Source organism: Hemiscyllium ocellatum, chromosome 2 (assembly GCF_020745735.1).
Source record: "Hemiscyllium ocellatum isolate sHemOce1 chromosome 2, sHemOce1.pat.X.cur, whole genome shotgun sequence".
Classification (NCBI taxonomy): domain Eukaryota; kingdom Metazoa; phylum Chordata; class Chondrichthyes; order Orectolobiformes; family Hemiscylliidae; genus Hemiscyllium; species Hemiscyllium ocellatum.
In genome coordinates this window covers 69596267-69616714 of record NC_083402.1, presented here as the reverse complement: position 1 = coordinate 69616714, position 20448 = coordinate 69596267, and the positions used below count along the sequence as shown (strand labels likewise).

General features: G+C 39.8%; 1 protein-coding gene across 2 annotated transcripts in view; it reads right to left on the bottom strand.

The window, feature by feature from the left end:
- The window catches only part of commd10 (COMM domain containing 10), an 82034-nt gene extending 61891 nt beyond the window's left edge, over nt 1-20143 (bottom strand). For both annotated transcript variants that reach the window (XM_060844577.1, XM_060844584.1), the window contains exons 1-4: nt 19902-20143; nt 15701-15791; nt 12112-12222; nt 786-941 (exon numbers count right to left, since the gene is read on the bottom strand). In XM_060844577.1, the coding sequence (XP_060700560.1) occupies nt 786-941; nt 12112-12222; nt 15701-15791; nt 19902-19930 (387 nt within the window). In that variant the 5' untranslated portion in view covers nt 19931-20143. The remainder of the gene's footprint in view (nt 1-785; nt 942-12111; nt 12223-15700; nt 15792-19901) is intronic.
- Nucleotides 20144-20448: the final 305 nt, after the last annotated feature.

Here is a 20448-nt window from a genome sequence, read left to right as displayed (position 1 = left end):
CAATTACAGAAGAACAAATTCACCCCCAGTAAGCTTTCATTTACAACATTTGCTAAGAAAATGCAAAATAGTGATTTGGACACTCAACTTCTCTACCCTAGAACTCTAACTTAACAGAGAATCTTTTAAATGCTTTGACAGAACAGTGCCAGATGTTTTGAGACAAGTGATGTGAAATTACAAATATTCTTTTGTACGCAACTAAAATATGCTATATTTTTCAGAATTCTTGGCTTTTTATGATTAATTCTAAGAGAAAATCACAAGAATTTGTTGTGTAGTAGAAAAAATAAAACAAATAACAAGCAGTTTTAAGTAAGGCATGACATCATAGATTTCATCATTAGGCATGACATCATTATTATAGATTAACCAATAGCATTCTTCTGTGAACCAGGTAGGTTCAGATTCAAGGCTCACTAAAATACCCCTGTACAATGCCAAAGGACTTTTCCATCTTCAAAAACAAATATATGTTGGGGCATCCATCTTCATATCCCATTGATTGAGACAGACATAGAAGATTACATGACACCATTTGAAGAGAGATAGAAAAACAGATCGAAGGATCATGGCCAAATCTCACTCCATCATTGTCAAATATTAATAAACTGATTATTTGTTCATCTGCTTCGTGGGTGCAATAAACAGGAGTGGTAACTGTATTTCAAAGCAATTCACTGCATCTGAAGCACATTTGAATTTTTTGTGATATTTACACACAAATTCTTCCCATTCCCATGGAAATCCCAGTATTTAATTTTGATCTTCTCAACTTCTGTTACCTTTTTAGGAGCAAAAGTACTTTGTCTCAATTTTTCAACAATATCTTGGCCCATATTTGTCCAGGCCTGGGCAAAGGCCTCCGCTTTCTCTTGACTCAGGTGAATATTTTCTAGTTGTTGTTGAAGAGCAGTAGGTTTCATGTTGTAATAGGCTGCCTGATAAGAAACATAGAAGTACAGTGAAAATTCAAAACAGAGTCAAATCAGTAGTCAACTGTAGAGATAATTCATGATTTCAAAAGTAAAGTGGATCAGTACTTGAAGGAAGTAAAATTGGAGGGCTCAGGGGATAATGGTAAGCAACAGGGTGGAGAACTTGCATGGATTCAAATGACCTCCCTTCTGTGTTATAGCTAATTTTACACATGAGAATGTTTCAAATAAATAGCTGATAGAAGTGTACCAGCTGCATTTTCTTATAATTCAGAATAGACATGATTCTTTAGTTTACAGACGTTGTTCTAACTTTCCACTCATTACAAGTTACTCATCACACTGACACCAGCAGAATATCTAGATTAATACAACCAATGCATCCAATTGCAACAAAATGCACTTACACCAAGTATTAATTAATGAAATGACATGAATATATAAAATAATGGAGCAGCTCTTTTGGGAATCGTTATGAATGTCGGTTCTGGGCACTGGCTCCTAGTCAGGACAAGATTTTGATGGAGGTGAGATTTTTCTCTTGGAAGCAGTGTCATTAGTCAGAGTATGGGACATGACATCAGTTGACCAACAAGATCACTTAGGAATGGCAAGTGCTGCATACACATTCCATTCTGCACTGGGTGAATGCAAGTAGCGATTATGGCAACAGTCGATTGTGTGACATCTAAAGAAAACGCAGATAACTTATGCAAAGGTAAATGGCAAACCAGAAGATTGCTGTTTTTTATATTCGTTCCAAAGATTGACTAAAGATGAATAAGGAGAGAAGAAAGTTAGCATAGAAAGCTAGCTGAAATATACAAAAATAGCAAGAGTTTCCATAGATATGTAAAAAGGAAAATGTTAAAGTGAATGCTGATCCTATACAATGAGATTCTGGATTAGTGGTGCTGAAAGAGCACAGCAGTTCAGGCAGCATCCAAGGAGCAGGAAAATCGACGTTTCGGGCAAAAGCACTTCATCAGGAATAAAGCTGCTCCTTGGATGCTGCCTGAACTGCTGCGCTCTTCCAGTACCACTAATCCAGAATCTGATTTCCAGCGTCTGCAGTCATTGTTTTTACCCTATACAATGAGTGTCTAAGGAATTAATAATGGAAAATAAGGTGAAGGTAGATGATATGAACAGGCATTCTGAATTTGTCTTTATCATGAAGGATGCAAGTTACACCCCAAAAATAGTTGTAAAGCAGCAAATAGAAGATATGATCAAACGAAAGGAACTTATAGTATTAGAAAAGTGGTACTGAGTGAATTGATGGAGATGCACGCTGACAAGTCCCCAGGTCCTGATGGAGTGCATCCTAATTTCTAATCCATTGTAGTCACTTAAAATAAGTGGCGACAGATGAGTTTTAATTTTCCAAAATTTCTAAGTTTCAGGGAAGATACAATTAGAATGGAAAATAGCAAAAACAACTCTGTTACTCAGACAACAGGAAATGACAATCCAACATGCTTAATAACCAAACAGAAGATACTGGAAATTGTGATTAAAGTGAATATAGCAGGGCATTTAAAGTTCAAGGTAATTAGGCCTGTGAAAAGGAAATCCTATTTAACCATTTATTATATTTCTTTGAGGAAGTGGCACATTTTGTGGGCACAGGGAAACCAGTGCACTTGGATTTCCAGAAGGTATTAAATGCCACATTAAAGACTATTCCAGAAAATAAATGGTAAAGGGATAGCACACCAGCATAGATAACTAACAGAAATAAAGAGTAGGCATACATTGATAATTTTCTGGTTTGTAAGACATAGGGTAGTATGCAACAGGGATCATTGCTGAGGTTTCACATTTTACAACATATATGAATGATTTAGATGGAAGGACTGAACACAGGTTACCTGCAACTGATGACATAAAGACAGGTCTAAAACTAAGTTGTGACTAAGATTAAGTACTTGGGCAAAGATTTAACAAATTGAAAATTATATGGAAAAACATGAAATTGCCCATTTCGTTAAGAAAAATAAAAAAATTATTTAAATGGTGAGAAATTCCAGAGCTCCAAGATGCAGAAGAACCTGGTGCTCTAATACATGATTCATAAAATATTAGTATGTAGATGCAGCATATTGCAAGGGGAACTGAATACATATGTAGGGAGGTCATGCTTCAACTATAGAGCATTGGTGAGACCACACCTGGAGAACCTACATCCTCTTCTTACCCTTCCACCCACCACATCTACAAATATTTCTGGTTGGAAAAATATAGATTTACACAGTCCAGTTTTGAAATTACATTTTTGTCAACTTTCTCCTTACTATTTATCAAGATTTACCAGAATGTTGCCTAGGTGCACAGTCCGAGTTAGAAGGAGAGACTAGATTGTTTGGGGTTGCTTTCCTTGGACCACCAAGGTTTTAGAGAGGACATGATAGAGATATTTAAGATTGTGAGGGATATAGATAGGAAACTGCTTTTTCCATTAGTAGAAGGTCAGTAATCTGTGTGTGTAGATTTAAGTTATGAGATAGAAGATTCAAAGGAGACTTATGGACAATTTCTTTCACTCGAAGGGTGTTTGGAACCTAGAACTCACTGCCTAAAAAAGGTGCTCGAGGGTCAGAAACTCTCAGAACATTTATGCTCTCAGTATGTTTTCACTCTTAGTCCATAGTCCCAGAGGATGCAGAGCTAAACTGAAAAATGGGATTTGTCAGATCTTTGTTGACCGTTATGGGAACAATAAGCCAAGTAGACATTTACAGTGTAGAAAGAGGCGATGCGTCTATTATCAATTCAACTATCCATACTTTATAATGCCACCACCAACCCAAATAAATATAGCTTTCAATGTGACCCAACCACCACAAATCAGACAAGATATTTCCATCTACCATTTTTATCTCAGTAATATTCCAACTGCAGATTTAAAACAGAAAAAAAATCCATAACACACACTATGATGGAATATATTGACTGAGTTGTGATTTTTACTTAATTCATTAAAATACTTGCTTTAAAGAGGCCTCATGTTTCCAAATGAGCTTGGATTTGATACATTTCACCAGAGGAGTAATGCAGTGAATTGAATCTGAATGTTATTTGCTGAGGATTTATGGATAATTCCCAGGATATTCTGGCATCAGCAGTAATTACACTGATTGAGAATACTTGTGTAATTTCTGGCAGTTTCAGTCCTAGAGCTTTCAAAATTATTTGCAGAAATACAAACATAATATTTACATGGAGTGCTTCGGAAACTTGGGAAAGTGCGCCAAGTTTCTTTGTTGACTTGTTAATGACTAAAAAAAGTTGTTGCTTTTTCCTGCTAGAAAAGCAAAGATGAAAAATATTTGCTTTGAGCATCCTGGGTATTTGCTTTTGAAAACTAAGCATCAGTATGAACGAAGGCTTATCCAAATCCCACCATAAAATGGTCTGTAAATCTCAGAATATTAAAGTTACAACAGGCATGCAACATTTTTCCCCTTGAACACAGACTCAAGGTAAATTAAACCTGAATAAAGCTTTTGAAATTTGCCCTCATTTTCAGAATTATTAAGAATACACTTGAAGGGGAAAAATGCTGGAAGCTGCAGCAAATTGTTGGAGCAGTACTGCTGTTAATGTTATTAATGCACTTTGGGAACTTGGGTGCATAATCCAAATTCAGTTCAGGCAAAGTCATGAATCTCAGCAAATGTGTAATTGTGACAAAGCTAGTCCTTTTGTTTTTACTTAAGTAAAAAATGAGGTCTGCAGATGCTGGAGATCACAGCTGCAAATGTGTTGCTGGTCAAAGCACAGCAGGTTAGGCAGCATCTCAGGAATAGAGAATTCGACGTTTCGAGCATGAGCCCTTCATCAGGAATTTTGTTTTTACTAAAAGCTGTTCCTTGTCAAGGAGACTCTGTCCTTATTTTTTTTCAAGAGGGCAATAAGCCAGGCTGGGCTCCAATCAGTCTGGTTTGGTACAGAGATGAAAAGAATTTTGAGAGGCCTTTTGTTTATATCTAAACAGATGAGACTTCAGGTCAAAGTGGTGATATGTTTTAGAAGTGACCTGCATAATGAAAGGGGAGTGGTCAGTTCTTTAGCTGGGCTGAGCAATTTTACTGAGTCTTAAACTGGGAAGTTCAACAGGGAGCTGTGAGAAATTTCTCTCTCTCTCTCTCTCGTCTGCCCTTCAACGTCAACCTGTAAGCAAAGTGTTCCACTTACACTGGATTTTAAAAGGGAGTTTGCTTATTGGGACTGTTGTATATATTCGGAATAACATACTTAAGTCTAGTTTGGATAGACCGAGTTCTGTAGGAGTTTTTTAGTCTGTTCTTTGTGTTTCATTGTGTAATTTAGTGAAAACATTTTTGTCTGTTTTAATATCTAGTAGACAACCTAGCTATCTTACTCTGGGTAATTTTTACTATATACTTACTGAAACAAATTGCAAAGTTATGGCCTGGGGCTGCCTGATTAAAAATATTTTGAGTGGTCTGGCTTCATCGATAATAGATGTGGAGCACTTTGCGGGATTTTAAACAGCAAGTGGTAGGTGCTAGTTTGGTTGGGTGGACAAAGCCTGGGATAGGAATGGCTCTTTCAGTCACCAGAGGTTTTCTGGATGTGGTAACTTTGGAAGTTTTGCAAAAAATGAATAAGACCAAGTTGCAAGACTTAGTGGACAAGCTGGAATTGGAACTGCCCATTTCTGTGAGGAAGGGAGAGATAATTACAACAGTAGCTCAGCATTTAAACTTACTGGAGAAATCATCAGAATCTATAGGGATGGCAAGAATTCAATTGCAAATGAAGTAGCTTGAGTTAGAGACAAGAGATAAGAAAAGGGCAGCAGAAATGAAATAGTTTGTGTTATGATTAAAAGCAGAAGAGAGGGGAAAAGAGGGAGCAGCAGAAGAAAAGAGAGCAGCAGAAGACAGACAAAAAGAGAACAGCTATCGAATTTCAAAAACTGACCCTTAAAAAGGAAAGTCAGCATAAAATGCTGGAGATAAAGACTGAGAGTAGGCTTAGTGTGAAAGAGAGTGAGAATGAGCAAGCTCCTGATAGTCAGAAGCCTAGTGAGAAACTGGTTATGTTCAAGCATTGCTTAAATTTGATGAGAAGAATGTGGAAGCCTGTTTCATTTCATTTGAAAAGGTGGCTAAACAAATGCAGTGGCCAGTGGCAATATGGGTTTTGCTGATCCAAATCAAAGCTAGTGAGGTATTCACATCCCTATCAGAGATGGTATGTGGGTAGAATGAGGAGATGAAAAAAGCCAGTTTAAGTGCAGATGAGCTTATACCAGAAGCCTATAGACAACGTTTCAGGAACCTAAGGAGGTACCCTGGTCAAACCTATATTGAGTTTGGAAGGATCAAACAATGTAATTTTAACAGATGGATAAGAACTTTTTGAAAAAAAAAACCTATTGCCCTTAAGGAGGTAATTATTTTGGAGGAATTCAAAAGTTCATTGCCTGTAGTGCAAACTCATGTGGAACAGCAGAGTTAAAACAGCAAGGTTAGCAGCTGAAGTGAATATGAGCTGCTCCATGAAACACAATTTGGCTTCCAGAATCAATTTCAGTGCATGAGAGATAGAAACTGAGGCAAAAAGGATTCCTCACGTGGAAAGGGAAAGGTAGATCTCAGGGTACCACAGGATACGTTACCACAGGGTAAAAAAGAAACACTTGAGGGGGACAACGTAGTTAAAAAGCTCCGCTGTTTTCATTGTAATAAAGTGGGCCACACAAAATCAGTGTTGGTGGGCTAGGAGAAAGCCAGATGTAGGGAAACCAAACAAGCTTGGAAGTTTTGTTGAACTAGTAACAAAAAGCACAAGGAAAGTTAGACAACTGCCTCAGTGTATAAAATGATCAGAGGTTAATTAAGGAGAAAGCGCCTGATCTGCTTAAAAAAAATATACATGCAAGGGTATAGTTTATTCACATAGGCCAGGAGCAGTAGGTAAGGAGGTTACAATATTAAGGGAAACAGGATCCTCTCAGTCTGTGATGCTGAGGGATGACAGGACGTGCACTCCTGAGGGTCTATTGCCAGAGAAGGTACTTGTAACAAGAATTCATAGTGAGAGAAAAGAGCTTAGTCATGTAAAGTGAGGCTAGAGAGTCCAAAGAAGAGTGGAAAATTTGCAGTAGGAATACTGAACAAACTCAGTTCCAGGAATACAATTTGTCCTTGCTAATGATATAGCTGATTCATCGGTAGGAATGCTACCTACTGTAGTTGAAAATCCAGTGGAGATGCAGACAATTGAAAAAAAGTGAAGGACCTTTATCCAGGCATTTTCCCCGATTGTGTGATCATAAGATCACGGATGCACAAGTTTAAGCAGGAGATATCAAAGCGCACAGGTAAGGAAGCTGACAGAGTTATCCAGAACTTTTTTTGATCAGGTAAGTGGAACAGATAAGGAGCAAATAGGTAAACATGCAGGTATCTTTAGCTCTACTAAGCTGATTAAATTACAATAGAAAGATAGAGTTATATCAAAAGAAGATAGAAAGTGAATGTATTCCTGTGTGTTATTACTTAACAAATGGCGGCTTAATGTGGAAATGGAGACCATCACACATTCAAGAAGATGAGAAACAGGCAGAGATTCATCAAATTGTTTTGCCAATAGAGTACAGAAAGAAGGTACTGCAAGTGGTACATGAGCTACCCACTGGGAGGTCATTTAGGGGTGAGAAAAATGCAGGCTAAGATACAAAGACATTTTAACTTGCCTGGACTAAAGAAAGATGTAGTTGAATTTTGCCAGAAGTGTCATACATGTCAGCTAATCAGCAGTAATAAAACCCATACCTTTAATAGCAGCATTTGAGGAACATTTCACAAGAGTCTTGATTGATTGAGTAGGTTCCCTACCTCAAACAAAAAGCGGGAATAAGTATTTATTAACAATAATGGATGTGTCAACTAGATTTCCACAGGCAATCCCATTATGCAACATCATAGAGTCATAGAGATGTATCCATGCTGACCAGATATTCCAACCCAATTTAGTCCCAACTGCCAGCACCCAGTCCATATCCCTCCAAACCCTTTCTATTCATATACCCATCCAAATGCCTCTTAAATATTGCAATTGTATCAGCCTCCACCACATCCTCTGGCAGCTCATTCCATACACGTACTATCCCGTGCGTGAAAAGGTTGTCCCTTAGGTCTCATATCTTTCCCCTTATATCTCACCCATAACCTATGCCCTCTAGTTCTGGACTCCCCGACCCAGTGAAATTTGCCTATTTACCCTATCCACGTCCCTCATAATTCTGTAAACCTCTATAAAGTCACCCCTCATCCTCCGACGCTCCAGGGAAAACAACCCCAGCCTGTTCAGCCTCTCCCTGTAGCTCATAGATAAAAAGGTTTGTTGAGGGAGAATTACTTCTTTTTTTTCCCCCACTAGATACGGACTACCAATAGAAATCCAGTCAGATCAAGAATCAACCTTCCCATCCGATCTATTTGAAGGTTTATGGATAATTTGGGAATAAAGACATTCAAATCTACTGCGAAATATCTGGAATCGCAGGGAGCATTGGAAAGGTGGCATCAGACTCTGAAGACCATGTTGAGGGTTTATGGTCAAGATTATCCAGATGATTGGGATAAGGGAATTCCATTTGTACTTTTTGCGATCAGAGATGCACCGAATGAATCAGCCAACCAAATTCAGTCCATTTGAATTAATATTTGGGAATGAAGTAAGAGGACCATTAAAATTGATTAAGAAGAAATTAATAAGTCAGAATTCAGAGACCACCCATTTGGACTATGTGTCAAATTTTAGAGAACGATTAAATAGAGCTGGAGAGTTGGCTCGACAGCATTTAAAAGTATCACAGTAACAAGACAGATTAAGAAATCACAAATTTGTAATTTTGAATTGGGGATAAGGTATTGGTGTTATTTCCAGTAACAAGTGAGCCTTTAAAAGCAAGGTTTAGTGGACCTTATCAAATGGAGAAGATATTGAGTGAGGTGAACTACTTGATAAGGACTTCAGACAGGAAGAAATCTCTGAGTGTGTCAGAATATGCTCAAAAGGTATTCTGATAGAAAATGTAAGCAAGAGAATAAAGGTATTAATGATTACAGCACATAAGGAAGAACCCAGTTCAGAGGATTCTGAATTGGACATTCCTCAAATCAAAGTGGACAATGAGGAAGTGGTGAAAAATTGGGATAAATTATTGAGTTACTTTCCACAAGAAAATCAAAGACCTTAAAGAGTTATTACTATCACACGGGGAGATACGTGGAAATAAACTGGGAATTACTAACCTAATTGTGCACAATGTAGATATAGGAGATGCTGTTCCAATTAAGCAACATCCTTATAGGCATAACCCTCTAAAGTTGGCACAGGTTCAGAAGGAGATAGAGCGCATGCTCCAAGATGGCATAACTGAAGTAGTTACAGTGACGGGAGCTCACCGATAGTCATGGTGCCAAAGTCAGATGGTACCCAGGTTATATGTGGACTATCAAAGTCAACGCTGTTACAAAGACTGATGCATTTCCAATTCCCTGGTTGGAGGACTGTGCTGGAAAGAGAGCAAAAGGCACTTTCGGCTTTCATAACGCTAAGTGGACTAAATCAGTTCAAAGTTACGCCATTTGGTATGAAAAACGCTCTAGCCACATTTCAGAGACTGACTAATATGGTCATTGCCAGATTTCCCATCCACGTGGTGTACATTTACGACTTGGTGACTTTTAGTCACTCATTTACAGCGTTTATCAGGCTTGTTTGATCGACTTGGGAAGACAGGCTTGGTGACAAACCTAGCAAAAAGTGAATTTTCCAAAGACAAGTCACCTTCCTGGACATGGACAAATGGTCTCATGGGATGCAAAAACGAAAGTAATTGGGGAATTTCTCACACTGATGATAAAAGCAGTCCTACAGTTCCTGGGGTTGAGTCGATTTTATCACAAGTTTGTGCTAAACTTTAGCAGTGTGGCTGCTCCATTCACTGAATTGTTAAAAAGGGCAAGATGCTTCAATGGACAGCAGACTGTCAAAAGGCATTTGACAACCTATAAACTATGTTAACCACTTTCCCAGTATTAGCCATACCAGATTACACGAAGCCTTGCAAGGTGGCTATCGATGCCAGTGATGTGGGTGCTGTTGCAGTACTCCAGCAGGAGGATGACATGGGAATAGAAAGACCCTTCGGGTATTTTTTCAGGACGTTGAACGTTCATCAACAGAAATATTCAACGGTGGAAAATGAGACTTTAAGCTTGGTGTTGCTCTTACAACATTTCAGTTTATATTACCAGCAATGCTTCTGCGACAACCATATACACTGATCACAACCCATTGACATTTGTGGAAAACTTTAAGGAAAAAAATGCCACTGTTTAGATGGAACTTGTTGTTGCAGTCATTCAATTTGACAATTGGGCATACGGCAGGTCGCAAAAAAAAGCACGATAGCCGATGCATTATGGAGACTCAAGTGAGATACGGAGGCAGTCAGTGGTGGGTAATTTGCAGGTGATTGTGCGTGTTTGCATGTTTATGGTTAGTATAGTGCATGTGTGTGTTTAGATATTAACTGGGTTTTGAAGAGTTAAAAATGAAGCCATCTTTTGTTTTTTTTTGGGGGGGGGGGGGTCACAAAGCTCGTCCTTTTTTTCCCCTAAAAACTGTTCCTTGGTTCAAGGAGACTTTGTCCTTGATTTTTCTCAGAGGGGCAATAAACAGGGCTGGGCTCCAGTCAGTCAGTCAGTCTGTTTTGGTACAGAGAGGAAAAGGATTTTGAGACTTCAGGCCAAAGTGGTCATGTTTTAGAAGTGCCCTTTAGCTGGGCTGAGCAGTTTTACTTGAGTCTTAAACTGGGAAGTTCAACAGAGAGCTGTGTGGAAACTCTCTCACTCTGCCCTTCAACTTCAACCTCAACCTGTAAGCATGTGTTCCATTTATACCAGTTTTTAAAAGGGAGTTTGCTTATTAGGACTGTTGTATATATTTGGAACCACATAATTAAGTGTAGTGGGATAGGTTGAGTTCTGTAGGGGTTCTTTATTCTATTCTTTGTGTTTCATTATGCAATTTTGTGAATACATTTTTGTCTGTTTTAAAATCTACTAGTCAACCTAGCTAACTTAATCAGAGTAATTTTCACTGTACACTTACCAACACAAATTGCAGAGCTATAGTCTGGGGCTACAGAATATTTTGAGTGGTCTGGCTTAATCCATAACATAACCTACAAGAGTTTAAGAGAGGTTGAAGTCCTCAGGTAGCTTCGGGACATTGGTCACAGCGTTGTTGTGGAGAAACCCAATCTTTGACAGGTATTTCCTATAGAAATTTGGTTCCAGTGACCCAGCAGTAAGAAACCTTCCTTTTGCACTATTCCTCTCGCCATACATTAACCTGCTTTACCTTACTGCCACTTACGCATTAGCAGGTGGTACAGAAAGAAAAACATTTGAGAAAGTTGGTGGCTAGTAGTTAAAACACGGAAACTTTGCAAGGAATCATTAATTTTAAATCACCAGTTTTCAGAAGAGAGCTTAGAAAATGTCTGAAATGATACTGTCCTAATTTATGGAACCTTAGATGTGCAGATGTCTCAACGGAATTAGTTCTCAGATCTAACAGTAATCACTGACCAATCCAACATGCGCTGGTTAGCACTGCTCCTCACAGCACCAGGGACCCGAATTCGATTGCAACCTCAGGAGACTATGTGGAGTTTGCACGTTCTCTCCATATCTGCGTGCATTCCCTGGGTGCTCCAGTTTCTTCCCACAGACCAAAGATGTGCAGGTTAGGTGAAGTGGATGTGCTAAATTGCTCAGTGTCCAGGAATGTCTAGGTTAGGTGCATTAGTCAGGGGTAAATATAGGAAAGGGGGAATAGGTGTGGGGTGGGTTACTCTTCGGAGGGTCAGTGGGGACTTGTTGGGTTAAGGGCCTGTTTCCACACTGTAGGGATTCCATGATAATTTACACAAACTGAACTCCACTATTTTAAAATCATAATATACAAGGTGAATAGTTTATTCTTTTCAGAACTTTTATAAAATGCAAGATTATTCAGTGAAATGCTTTTATTAGTCCTCAAAAACATTAATCAAAACCAAGAAAAAGGTGAACAAATCCAAATATTTATAAAATATGATTTCCTATAATTTCACCTGTTCCAAGATAAAAGATACGGTTTCCAGCACCAAACGGAGATCTTGTTTTTCCAAAGAGAGTGCAGCTTGTAGCTTTTCTTTCTCTTCTTCATTAAATGAATGTTCATCCTAAAACCACAACAAAAAGGATTGAATGCAAGAAGTTTCATCAACACTGTAAAAATATACTCATAAATTATATACAGAATTAGTTTTGAATGGCACCTTATTGTGTTGCAAGAACGCTTTTATAAAGTTAACTTCAATTCAAACCAAAATGAGGTGAGAGAGACTGCCCTAGATTGTTTCAGTATCTGAAGAGTTGCAAACTGTGCTGAACATTATGTGACCATTAGCAAAAATCCCCACTTCTGACATTATGATAGAGAGAAAGTTGTTGATGAAGCAACTATGATGCACAGATATTCTAGAGTGAAGATGGCTAACCTCCAGCAAGCACAATTATATTCCAACAATTCTAACTGGCAAAGGTCTACCAGATTCCCACTGCTTCATTCTGCTAGGGCTTCTTGATGCAACACTTGGTCAAATGCAGCAAGGACAAAGGGCGATCTCACCTCATCCCTGGAATTCAGCTCCTTTGCCCAGGTTTGAACTAATGAGGTCAGGAGCTGCGTAACCCCAGTGGAACCTAAACTGGATATTATGAGCAGGTGCTGATTGAGAGCACTGTTGATGACACCTGCCATCACGTTACTGATAATTTGAGTGAATGGGGGGGGGGGGGGGGGGGGGGGGGAATTGGCCAGGCTGGATTTGTTCTGAGGGTGCATACCATCTCTTCAGTGTCAAAATCCTGGAATTTCTTCCTTAACAGCATGGTGTGTCTACCTATAGCAAGTGGACTGCAGAAGTTCATGGAGGATACACATCTTCATGAGGGCAACTGAGGATGAGAATTATACGCTGTGCCAAAGACAACCATATCCCTCGAATGAATTTTTAAAAAGATAACGGAGTAGCAAAGTTCAAGGATAACAGAGGGGTTAAAAGATTACACTGGGAGGATCAACAATGGTAGAATCCAATATGACTGACAGGAGTGGATAGAAGGTTTGGACTAAAGCCAACTGTTAGATGATTTCTCCTTATATTGTCTCTTTTCACTTCTCTTTTTTCATACCCCCTCTGAACTTCTTATATTTGCCCTGTTTTCACTTGTTTAATCAGCCTGACACCTGCCATTTCCATTTTTTTTTGCTTTTGTCTTAATCTTCACTTCTTGTTATTCAAGAAGCTCTGATTTTGTTTATACTAATTTGAATTTCTTTAAGAATGCACTTCAAGAATCTCTTATAGCAGCCTATTTTTCTGCTTGAGATTTGCCTAGCAATCTTGGTTCTGATGAACATCAAATCCATCTAGTTTCCTTGAATGTGGCTCTTACTCAAATTTCTTTTTCCCAATGGGATGGCCCTTAATTTTTCCACTAACCCAAACCCTTTAACAGAATAATTATTTCAACCCTTCACCCCAAATGTTCACTTAATGACCTTTGATCCATTTAACTAACTTCATTCCACAGAACCAGATCCAGCAATCCATCCTTCCTCGTTGGGTCTAAAACATCACTGATTAAGACAATTCCCCTGAACTCACGAAAGAAACTCCTCCCCTGTTTTGTTTTTTACACTAGATATCCTAATATAGAATACAGTAATCATAAAAGTTCCCCATAACTACAGTTCTTGAGCTTCTCCAATTATCTTGCAAACTTCTTCCTGCATGTACATTCAAATGATTGGTACAATAATCTGCTTGTAAAATAATTCATCTATTATTTATTAGCTCCAACTAAAGACCAGCTCAAGAGCATCCATTTTCTCCAGCATAGTACAATATTCGGAGATATTATAATCGCGTACTGTCTCTTCCAATCGCTTATACACCTTGCTCTAATGTTCCCTCCCTGTCAAAGTAGTTTAAATCCAGCCCAACATTACAAGCATACTGCCCACAAGGACACTAGATCTGTTGGTTGAGATGCAACAAGTTTAGTTTCCTATAGAACTTATCCAGGTACCCCGGAATCTAAGCTCTAATCGTCTCTACCAGAACTCTAGAAATTTATCCAGTACTTCTAACGTCCTCTTTTGTATCCAGCAACTCAAGTCACTTGAGGTAATCAGATTACTTTGAGGTCCTGCTTGCAAGCTTCCTCCTAGCTCCCCAGGATACCAGTTGCCAAGAATCAGCCAGCAAAATATGATCTTTCTCTCTTGGAACCATTATGTTGGCAGTCTACCAAACCTGTCAAAGAACAACAGCAGCTGCTCAGGGTCACCTTGACTCTGACACCATGAAGGTATCATACATACTGCATTCATATATACAGCAGAGATGCCAGTTTCCTCTTTAACTGTAGACTAAATAAAACTTAGCTATAAGATGATATTAAACAAGATTAGATTCTATTCTCTGGAAGTCAGAAGGTGAGGAATTAGCAAAATTAGTTTTCAAAATGTTAAGGAAAATTGTTAGGATAGGTAGAAACATTTCTGCAATTTGAGGAACTCAGAAGTCAGACAAGGTGCAAAAATTAGAGAGGACCTTTCAGGAGTAAAACAATGAAATAGTTCACCAAGCAAGTGATGCAAATGGTAATTGATGCAAGATCAAAATTCAGTTTCAGGCAGTTATTCCAAGATGATAAGACCCATGAGCCACAGAGATTATTATGCAATAGGAATGGTCTAGGCTAATCACCTGCAGGCAGGGATGAAAATCCCACCACAGCACTGCTGGAATCTAAAGAAGTGTTCTTACTTCTAGTCCAGAAGATCCAGGTTCAAGTCTCATCTGTTCTCAAGGTGTGTTATTGTCATGTTAGAGCAGGTTGAGTGAGATACTTACAAGGCTCATGGAAGGGGCTCAGAGGCCAGGGTTCAAATCCCATCTGCTTCAGAGGTGTGTAATGACACATCTGAACAACAGAACTCAGTTCTGAGGAAGAGTCACTCATTTGAAATGCTAACTGATTTCTCTCCACAGATGTTGTCAGACCTGCTGAGCTTTTGCAAAATTTTCTGATTTACAGCACCTGCAGTTCTTTTGGATTTTATTTAGAAAAGTTTTTTTTTCGATAAAGCATCATTGCGTTAGATGGATTGAATTATGTTATTTAAATCAAAACAGGCAGCACATAAAAGCAATCCATTTGTAATGGGAACTAATACTTTTAAAAACATTGTCAGTTCATATTCTGGGGGTGGCACAGTGGCTCAGTGGTTAGCACTGCTGCCTCAAAGCTCCAGGGTTCGATTCCTGCCTCGGGTGACTGTGTGGAGTTTGCACATTCTCCCCTTGTCTGCCAGGGTTTCCTCCAGGTGCTCCGGTGTCCTCCCACAATCCAAAGATGTGCAGGTCATGCAAAATTGTCCATAACATTCAGGGTAAATGTAGGGGAATGAGTCTAGGTGGGTTACTCTTCGGAGGGTCGGTTTGGACATGTTGGGCTGAATGACCTGTTTCCATACTGTATGTAATCAAATCTAATCTAATCATACCATGACAGTAATAACATTAGTTGTTTCAGTGTGATAGCCTGCTGCCATAAAGAAAACATTTCTATTTTTTAATTAAGTACCTTCAAATGAAGTTTCTGAAGAATGCGAGACAGCAGGCGGGGGAATTTACCATCATTGATTCCATTGATTAAAATTACAGCTTGCTTTATGCTGAACAAAGAAAAAACAAATTGGATGATTAACTTTATTCAGTTTCTACTAAAGTTCTAAAGGTAGATCTAAACAAAATTAAAACTAAGACTTCAGTTCAGTAAAAGGGAAATAAATTTCTTTAAAAAGTGCAGTTTGAGGGGCACCCCATATCCTGAGATGCCATTTTTTGATAATCCACTAAACTGAAGTCTCTGATCAGACAGACATATTGTTGCTGTCCAGCAATATTCAAAGAGAAGCCAATAATTCTCCCAGAGTCTGCCCACTTCTTGCCAATCAATACTAGCATCTAGCTCAGTATTTGCTGTTTGTGGATCTTCCTGACTATAATTTGGCTGTGATGTTTCTCTACGTAACATTTCAAACAGAGGTGGTGCTGGTCGTAAAGCACTTTAAACATTCTGAAGAAACAGCATTATTTAATTACAGGAAAAACAAACAAAATCCCAAAGAACCGTGGATGCTGGAAATCAGAAACAAAAACAGAAATTGCTGGCAAAACACTGTCGGTCTGACAGCATCGGTGGAGAAAAATCTGTTTACGTTTCAGGTCCAATGACCCTTTAGAACAGGTTCGAACGTGTTGTTAACTCTGCTTTCTCTCCACCGATGCTGCCAGACCAATCATGTTTTTCCAGCAATTTCTGTTTTTGTTTGTCTTTGCACTTAAATGGAAGACTATTTAAATAACGTGTTTAAATCATGTTGTAACATCATGCTTAGAAGTATTAAATTGAGCTCCATTAACAAAAACATAGCTGAATCTGTGAGCTGGCGTCCTAGAGTTCAATCTTATGCCTTAAGAGACATGCTCTGGTATAGCATATCCAAAACTAGCAGAGGATTTAACTGACTTCATTAAAATACGTAATTACAAACTTCAAAAGTCAAAAAAGTAAATTCAGATTACATCAGACTTGAAGTCTATAAAACCAGTGAGGATACCAACATTTCCCATTTGCCAAAGATGAATCTAACAAACAAGAGCACTTACTGATACATCAATACTGATACTTTGCTTTCATTTCATAAGATTTCAAACATTGAAGTTTTGTCATTTTAATTTAGTTGCAATAACACTGGATTACAAACAAGCAACAATGTGGGACTAAGCACAAAGTGTTAGCACAAGCATAGTAAGTCAAATGGCCTCCTGTACACTTCTATGATACTTGAGCAATAACTGCTTTCTTAAATGTACTGATGCATCTTTTTATTTATAAAATCACTAGTCACTGTTTTAACAATTTGTTGGAATAGATTTTTACTTCATGGTTTACTTGTCTGCTTATCAAATGCAGTACTATACAACATCGAAAGGGGCATAGTTTAAAAGTATGGGCCACCGATTTAAAGATGAAGATAGAGATGAGGAAACATGTTCCTCGCAGGATGGTTCTAGGCCTTTGAAATTCCCTTCCTGAAAAGTTAATTGGATGTAGTATCTTTTAAATATTTTCAGACTGAGCTAGACAGATTCTTAATTATCAAGGGGGCAAAGGAATGGCAGAGCATGCTCAAAGGACTCAGATCTACCCTTGTTCCTTGTTTGCATGAAAACATTCCTACCCTAAGTCACCAATGGCATCCTTAGAGATTATGATCAAGTAATATTACCTCACTTTCTTTTTCAACAGGAAAACAATTCCCCTATAAGTTCCACTTTCATTATTCAGCTCAATAAAATAGCCCTTACTTGGTGGAGCTTGCAAACGTCTGCTTGTATACAGAGATTTCCATGAATATTTCTGAACTGTCACAGTACATACAGAACTCTTGACAACTGCACCAAAGGATCTTTCCTTCATTCCCTTCTCCTATGCTTGCTGCTAACATCATCTTCCCTTCACATGGGGACAGATTTCCTGCTGGTCCAACAGACTGTCATTATGCCAGAACAAATCAGAGTTTGGGGACCCTGAAGAATAGAGGTTCTGAAGGAATTTTCTAGGAAATTGAATTTTCCTCTGGGCTATTCCTTAATGTCTACAGCCCTCAGTGTCCATAAAAATTGGATGATACAGACAAAATTAAAGAAAAACAGCTACTCAGAAAAGGTTAAACTTAAAAACACAGTCCAATCCTGCGCAAGTATGAAAATGACCCCATATTTACTTCATACACATTTCCCAGAATACACTCAGTCCCAGGCATTGACTTGATGTCCCCAAGACCTGATACATCCTGCTAGGAAAACAGCAACTCTCCGCAGACTACAACACCGCCCTGAACTCTGAATACCTCTCCTGTTCCTGATTCCCAAAACCCTTTCCTTACAATGTACCCAACCCATCCCAATCAGACCCACTATTATGACCAACCCAAGCCTGAAACTGTCGCTACTGGACCCGATCCCAAAACCTGTCATCGGACTTAACGTGACTCAACCCACCCTCACCTTACTGAACCTGAAGTCCAAAGATTCGCAGAGTTATACGGTGCAGAAACAGACCCTTCAGTACAACACACCTGCATCAACTAAAAATCCTCAATTAATCTTGTCCCATTTGCCAGCAATTGGCCCATATCCCTCTAAACCTTCCCTATTCACATACCCATCCAGATGCCTTTGTGGGCGGCACGGTGGCACAGTGGTTAGCACTACTGTCTCACAGCGCCTGAGACCCGGGTTCAATTCCCGACTCAGGCGACTGACTGTGTGGAGTTTGCACGTTCTCCCCGTGTCTGCGTGGGTTTCCTCCGGGTGCTCCGGTTTTCTCCCACAGTCTAAAGATGTGCGGGTCAGGTGAATTGGCCATGCTAAATTGCCCGTAGTGTTAGGTAAGGGGTAAATGTAGGGGTATGGGTGGGTTGCACTTCGGCGGGTCGGTGTGGACTTGTTGGGCCGAAGGGCCTGTTTCCACACTGTAAGTAATCTAAATGCCATAAATTGTACTTATCTCCATTACGTCCTCTGGCAGCTCATTCCATACATGCACAGCCTCTACATGAAAAAGTTGCCCCACGGGTCTCATATCTTTCTTCTTTCACCTTAAAGCCATGCTCTTTAGTTCTGGATTCCACTACCCTTGGCTATTCACCCTATCTATACCCCTCAGGATTTTATAAACCTGTAAGCTTATTCCTCAGTCTCAAAAAAAAACCCCAGGGTATTGGGGGGATGGGGGGTGGGGGAAGCCCAGGGGAAAAAAAAGCCCCAGGGTATTCAGCTTCACTCTATACCTGAAACACTCCAATCCCAGAAAAATCCTTGTAAATCTTTTCTGAACCCTTTCAAGTTTAACAGCATCTTTCCTATAGAAATACCAATCTCCTCACCTCTTGCCAGACAATCTCTCCTGATCACATCAACCTTCCTTAATAAGCCTCCTTGCCACTTACCCACTGGCATCTTACCCCCCATCTGGTCTACTTAACTGGCACCCAACTCTCCCAGTACCCTGATAAGACATTTAGGTTATATACTTAACGCTTTGGCAGTAGGTGTCAAAGTGCTTGTCCGGAACTTTAAACGTCAGAATACTGCAACAGACTGCTGTGAAAAGAGGCGAGGCTTGCCTTCCTCTGAAAGTTCTATGGGAGCCCACATTTCTTGATCAGAATCTCCTCTCAGAAGTCTACAGTTCTCATCTTCCATTAAAAAGAAAGGCCAAAGTAATAATCTGCAGGAAATTGAAACTAAATCAGGCCCATGCATTAATTGACAATATCCTACTCTGTCCTGCCATCACTTATTCTGATTTCACTAACCCCTCCCTCACTGAATGCGTGTGTGCAACATCTAAATAATGTACAATTTCTCGGTCGTGTATTGAGAGAACAACCTTTCGTGCCCGATAATTTTATAATCCGGCTTCCAGCTCGATGACTTGTTTCAGACTAAACCAGTTCACAAGCTGAACATCACACCCAGGTGAAGTTCCCATCCCAGGGCTGAGAGACCATCTGCCAGTCACCTCAGTCACTCACCCGCAGCCGAAACCTCCACCCGGGGCGAGACAAATGCAAGCAGTGGCTGTTCAAGAGACCACAAGATTTATTTTGCAGCTCATCAGAACAGGTTTTAAAATATAAAGTGCAAGCCGTTTTAAGACAAAACATTGAAGTCACGAATGTGTTAAAACTTTCTCCTTTATCTGCGTTTACCTCCCGGTTTCTTTAACAATTGCAGCCATTTGGCCGGAAGCATACACCCGGCTATAGGTCAACGTGTAGTCACTCTCCCACTCGCTCGGGTCGGCAACTCTCTCCGATCACTTTCTCACTATCCCTCTGGTCACTACTTGCTATAACACACGTTGTCCATCAGCCTCTCACTCCCCAGGGCCCAATGACCGGACGCGACACGAGACACCGCAACCGATTTCCGGTTCCGGTCCGTGCTAAGGGGTCACGTGAGCGATGTGACAGTTGCTCAATGCTCGAGCAGGAGGAGGCGGATGCGGAGCGGTCACGTGGCTGATCAGTGGAGAAGTCAATCCCGACCCCTCTCTCCAGTCAGGGAGAGGTCACAGAGCGGGGTACAGCCCGTGTCAGGGAGCGATCACAGAGCGGGGTACAGCCCGTGTCAGGTTCAGATCATAGAGCAGGGATGAGCATGGAGGCTATTTGGCCCTTCCTGATTGTGCCACCTATTTATGCGAATAACTCACTCAGTGCCCCACCCCTTACCTTAGCCCGGCAACCAATTTCT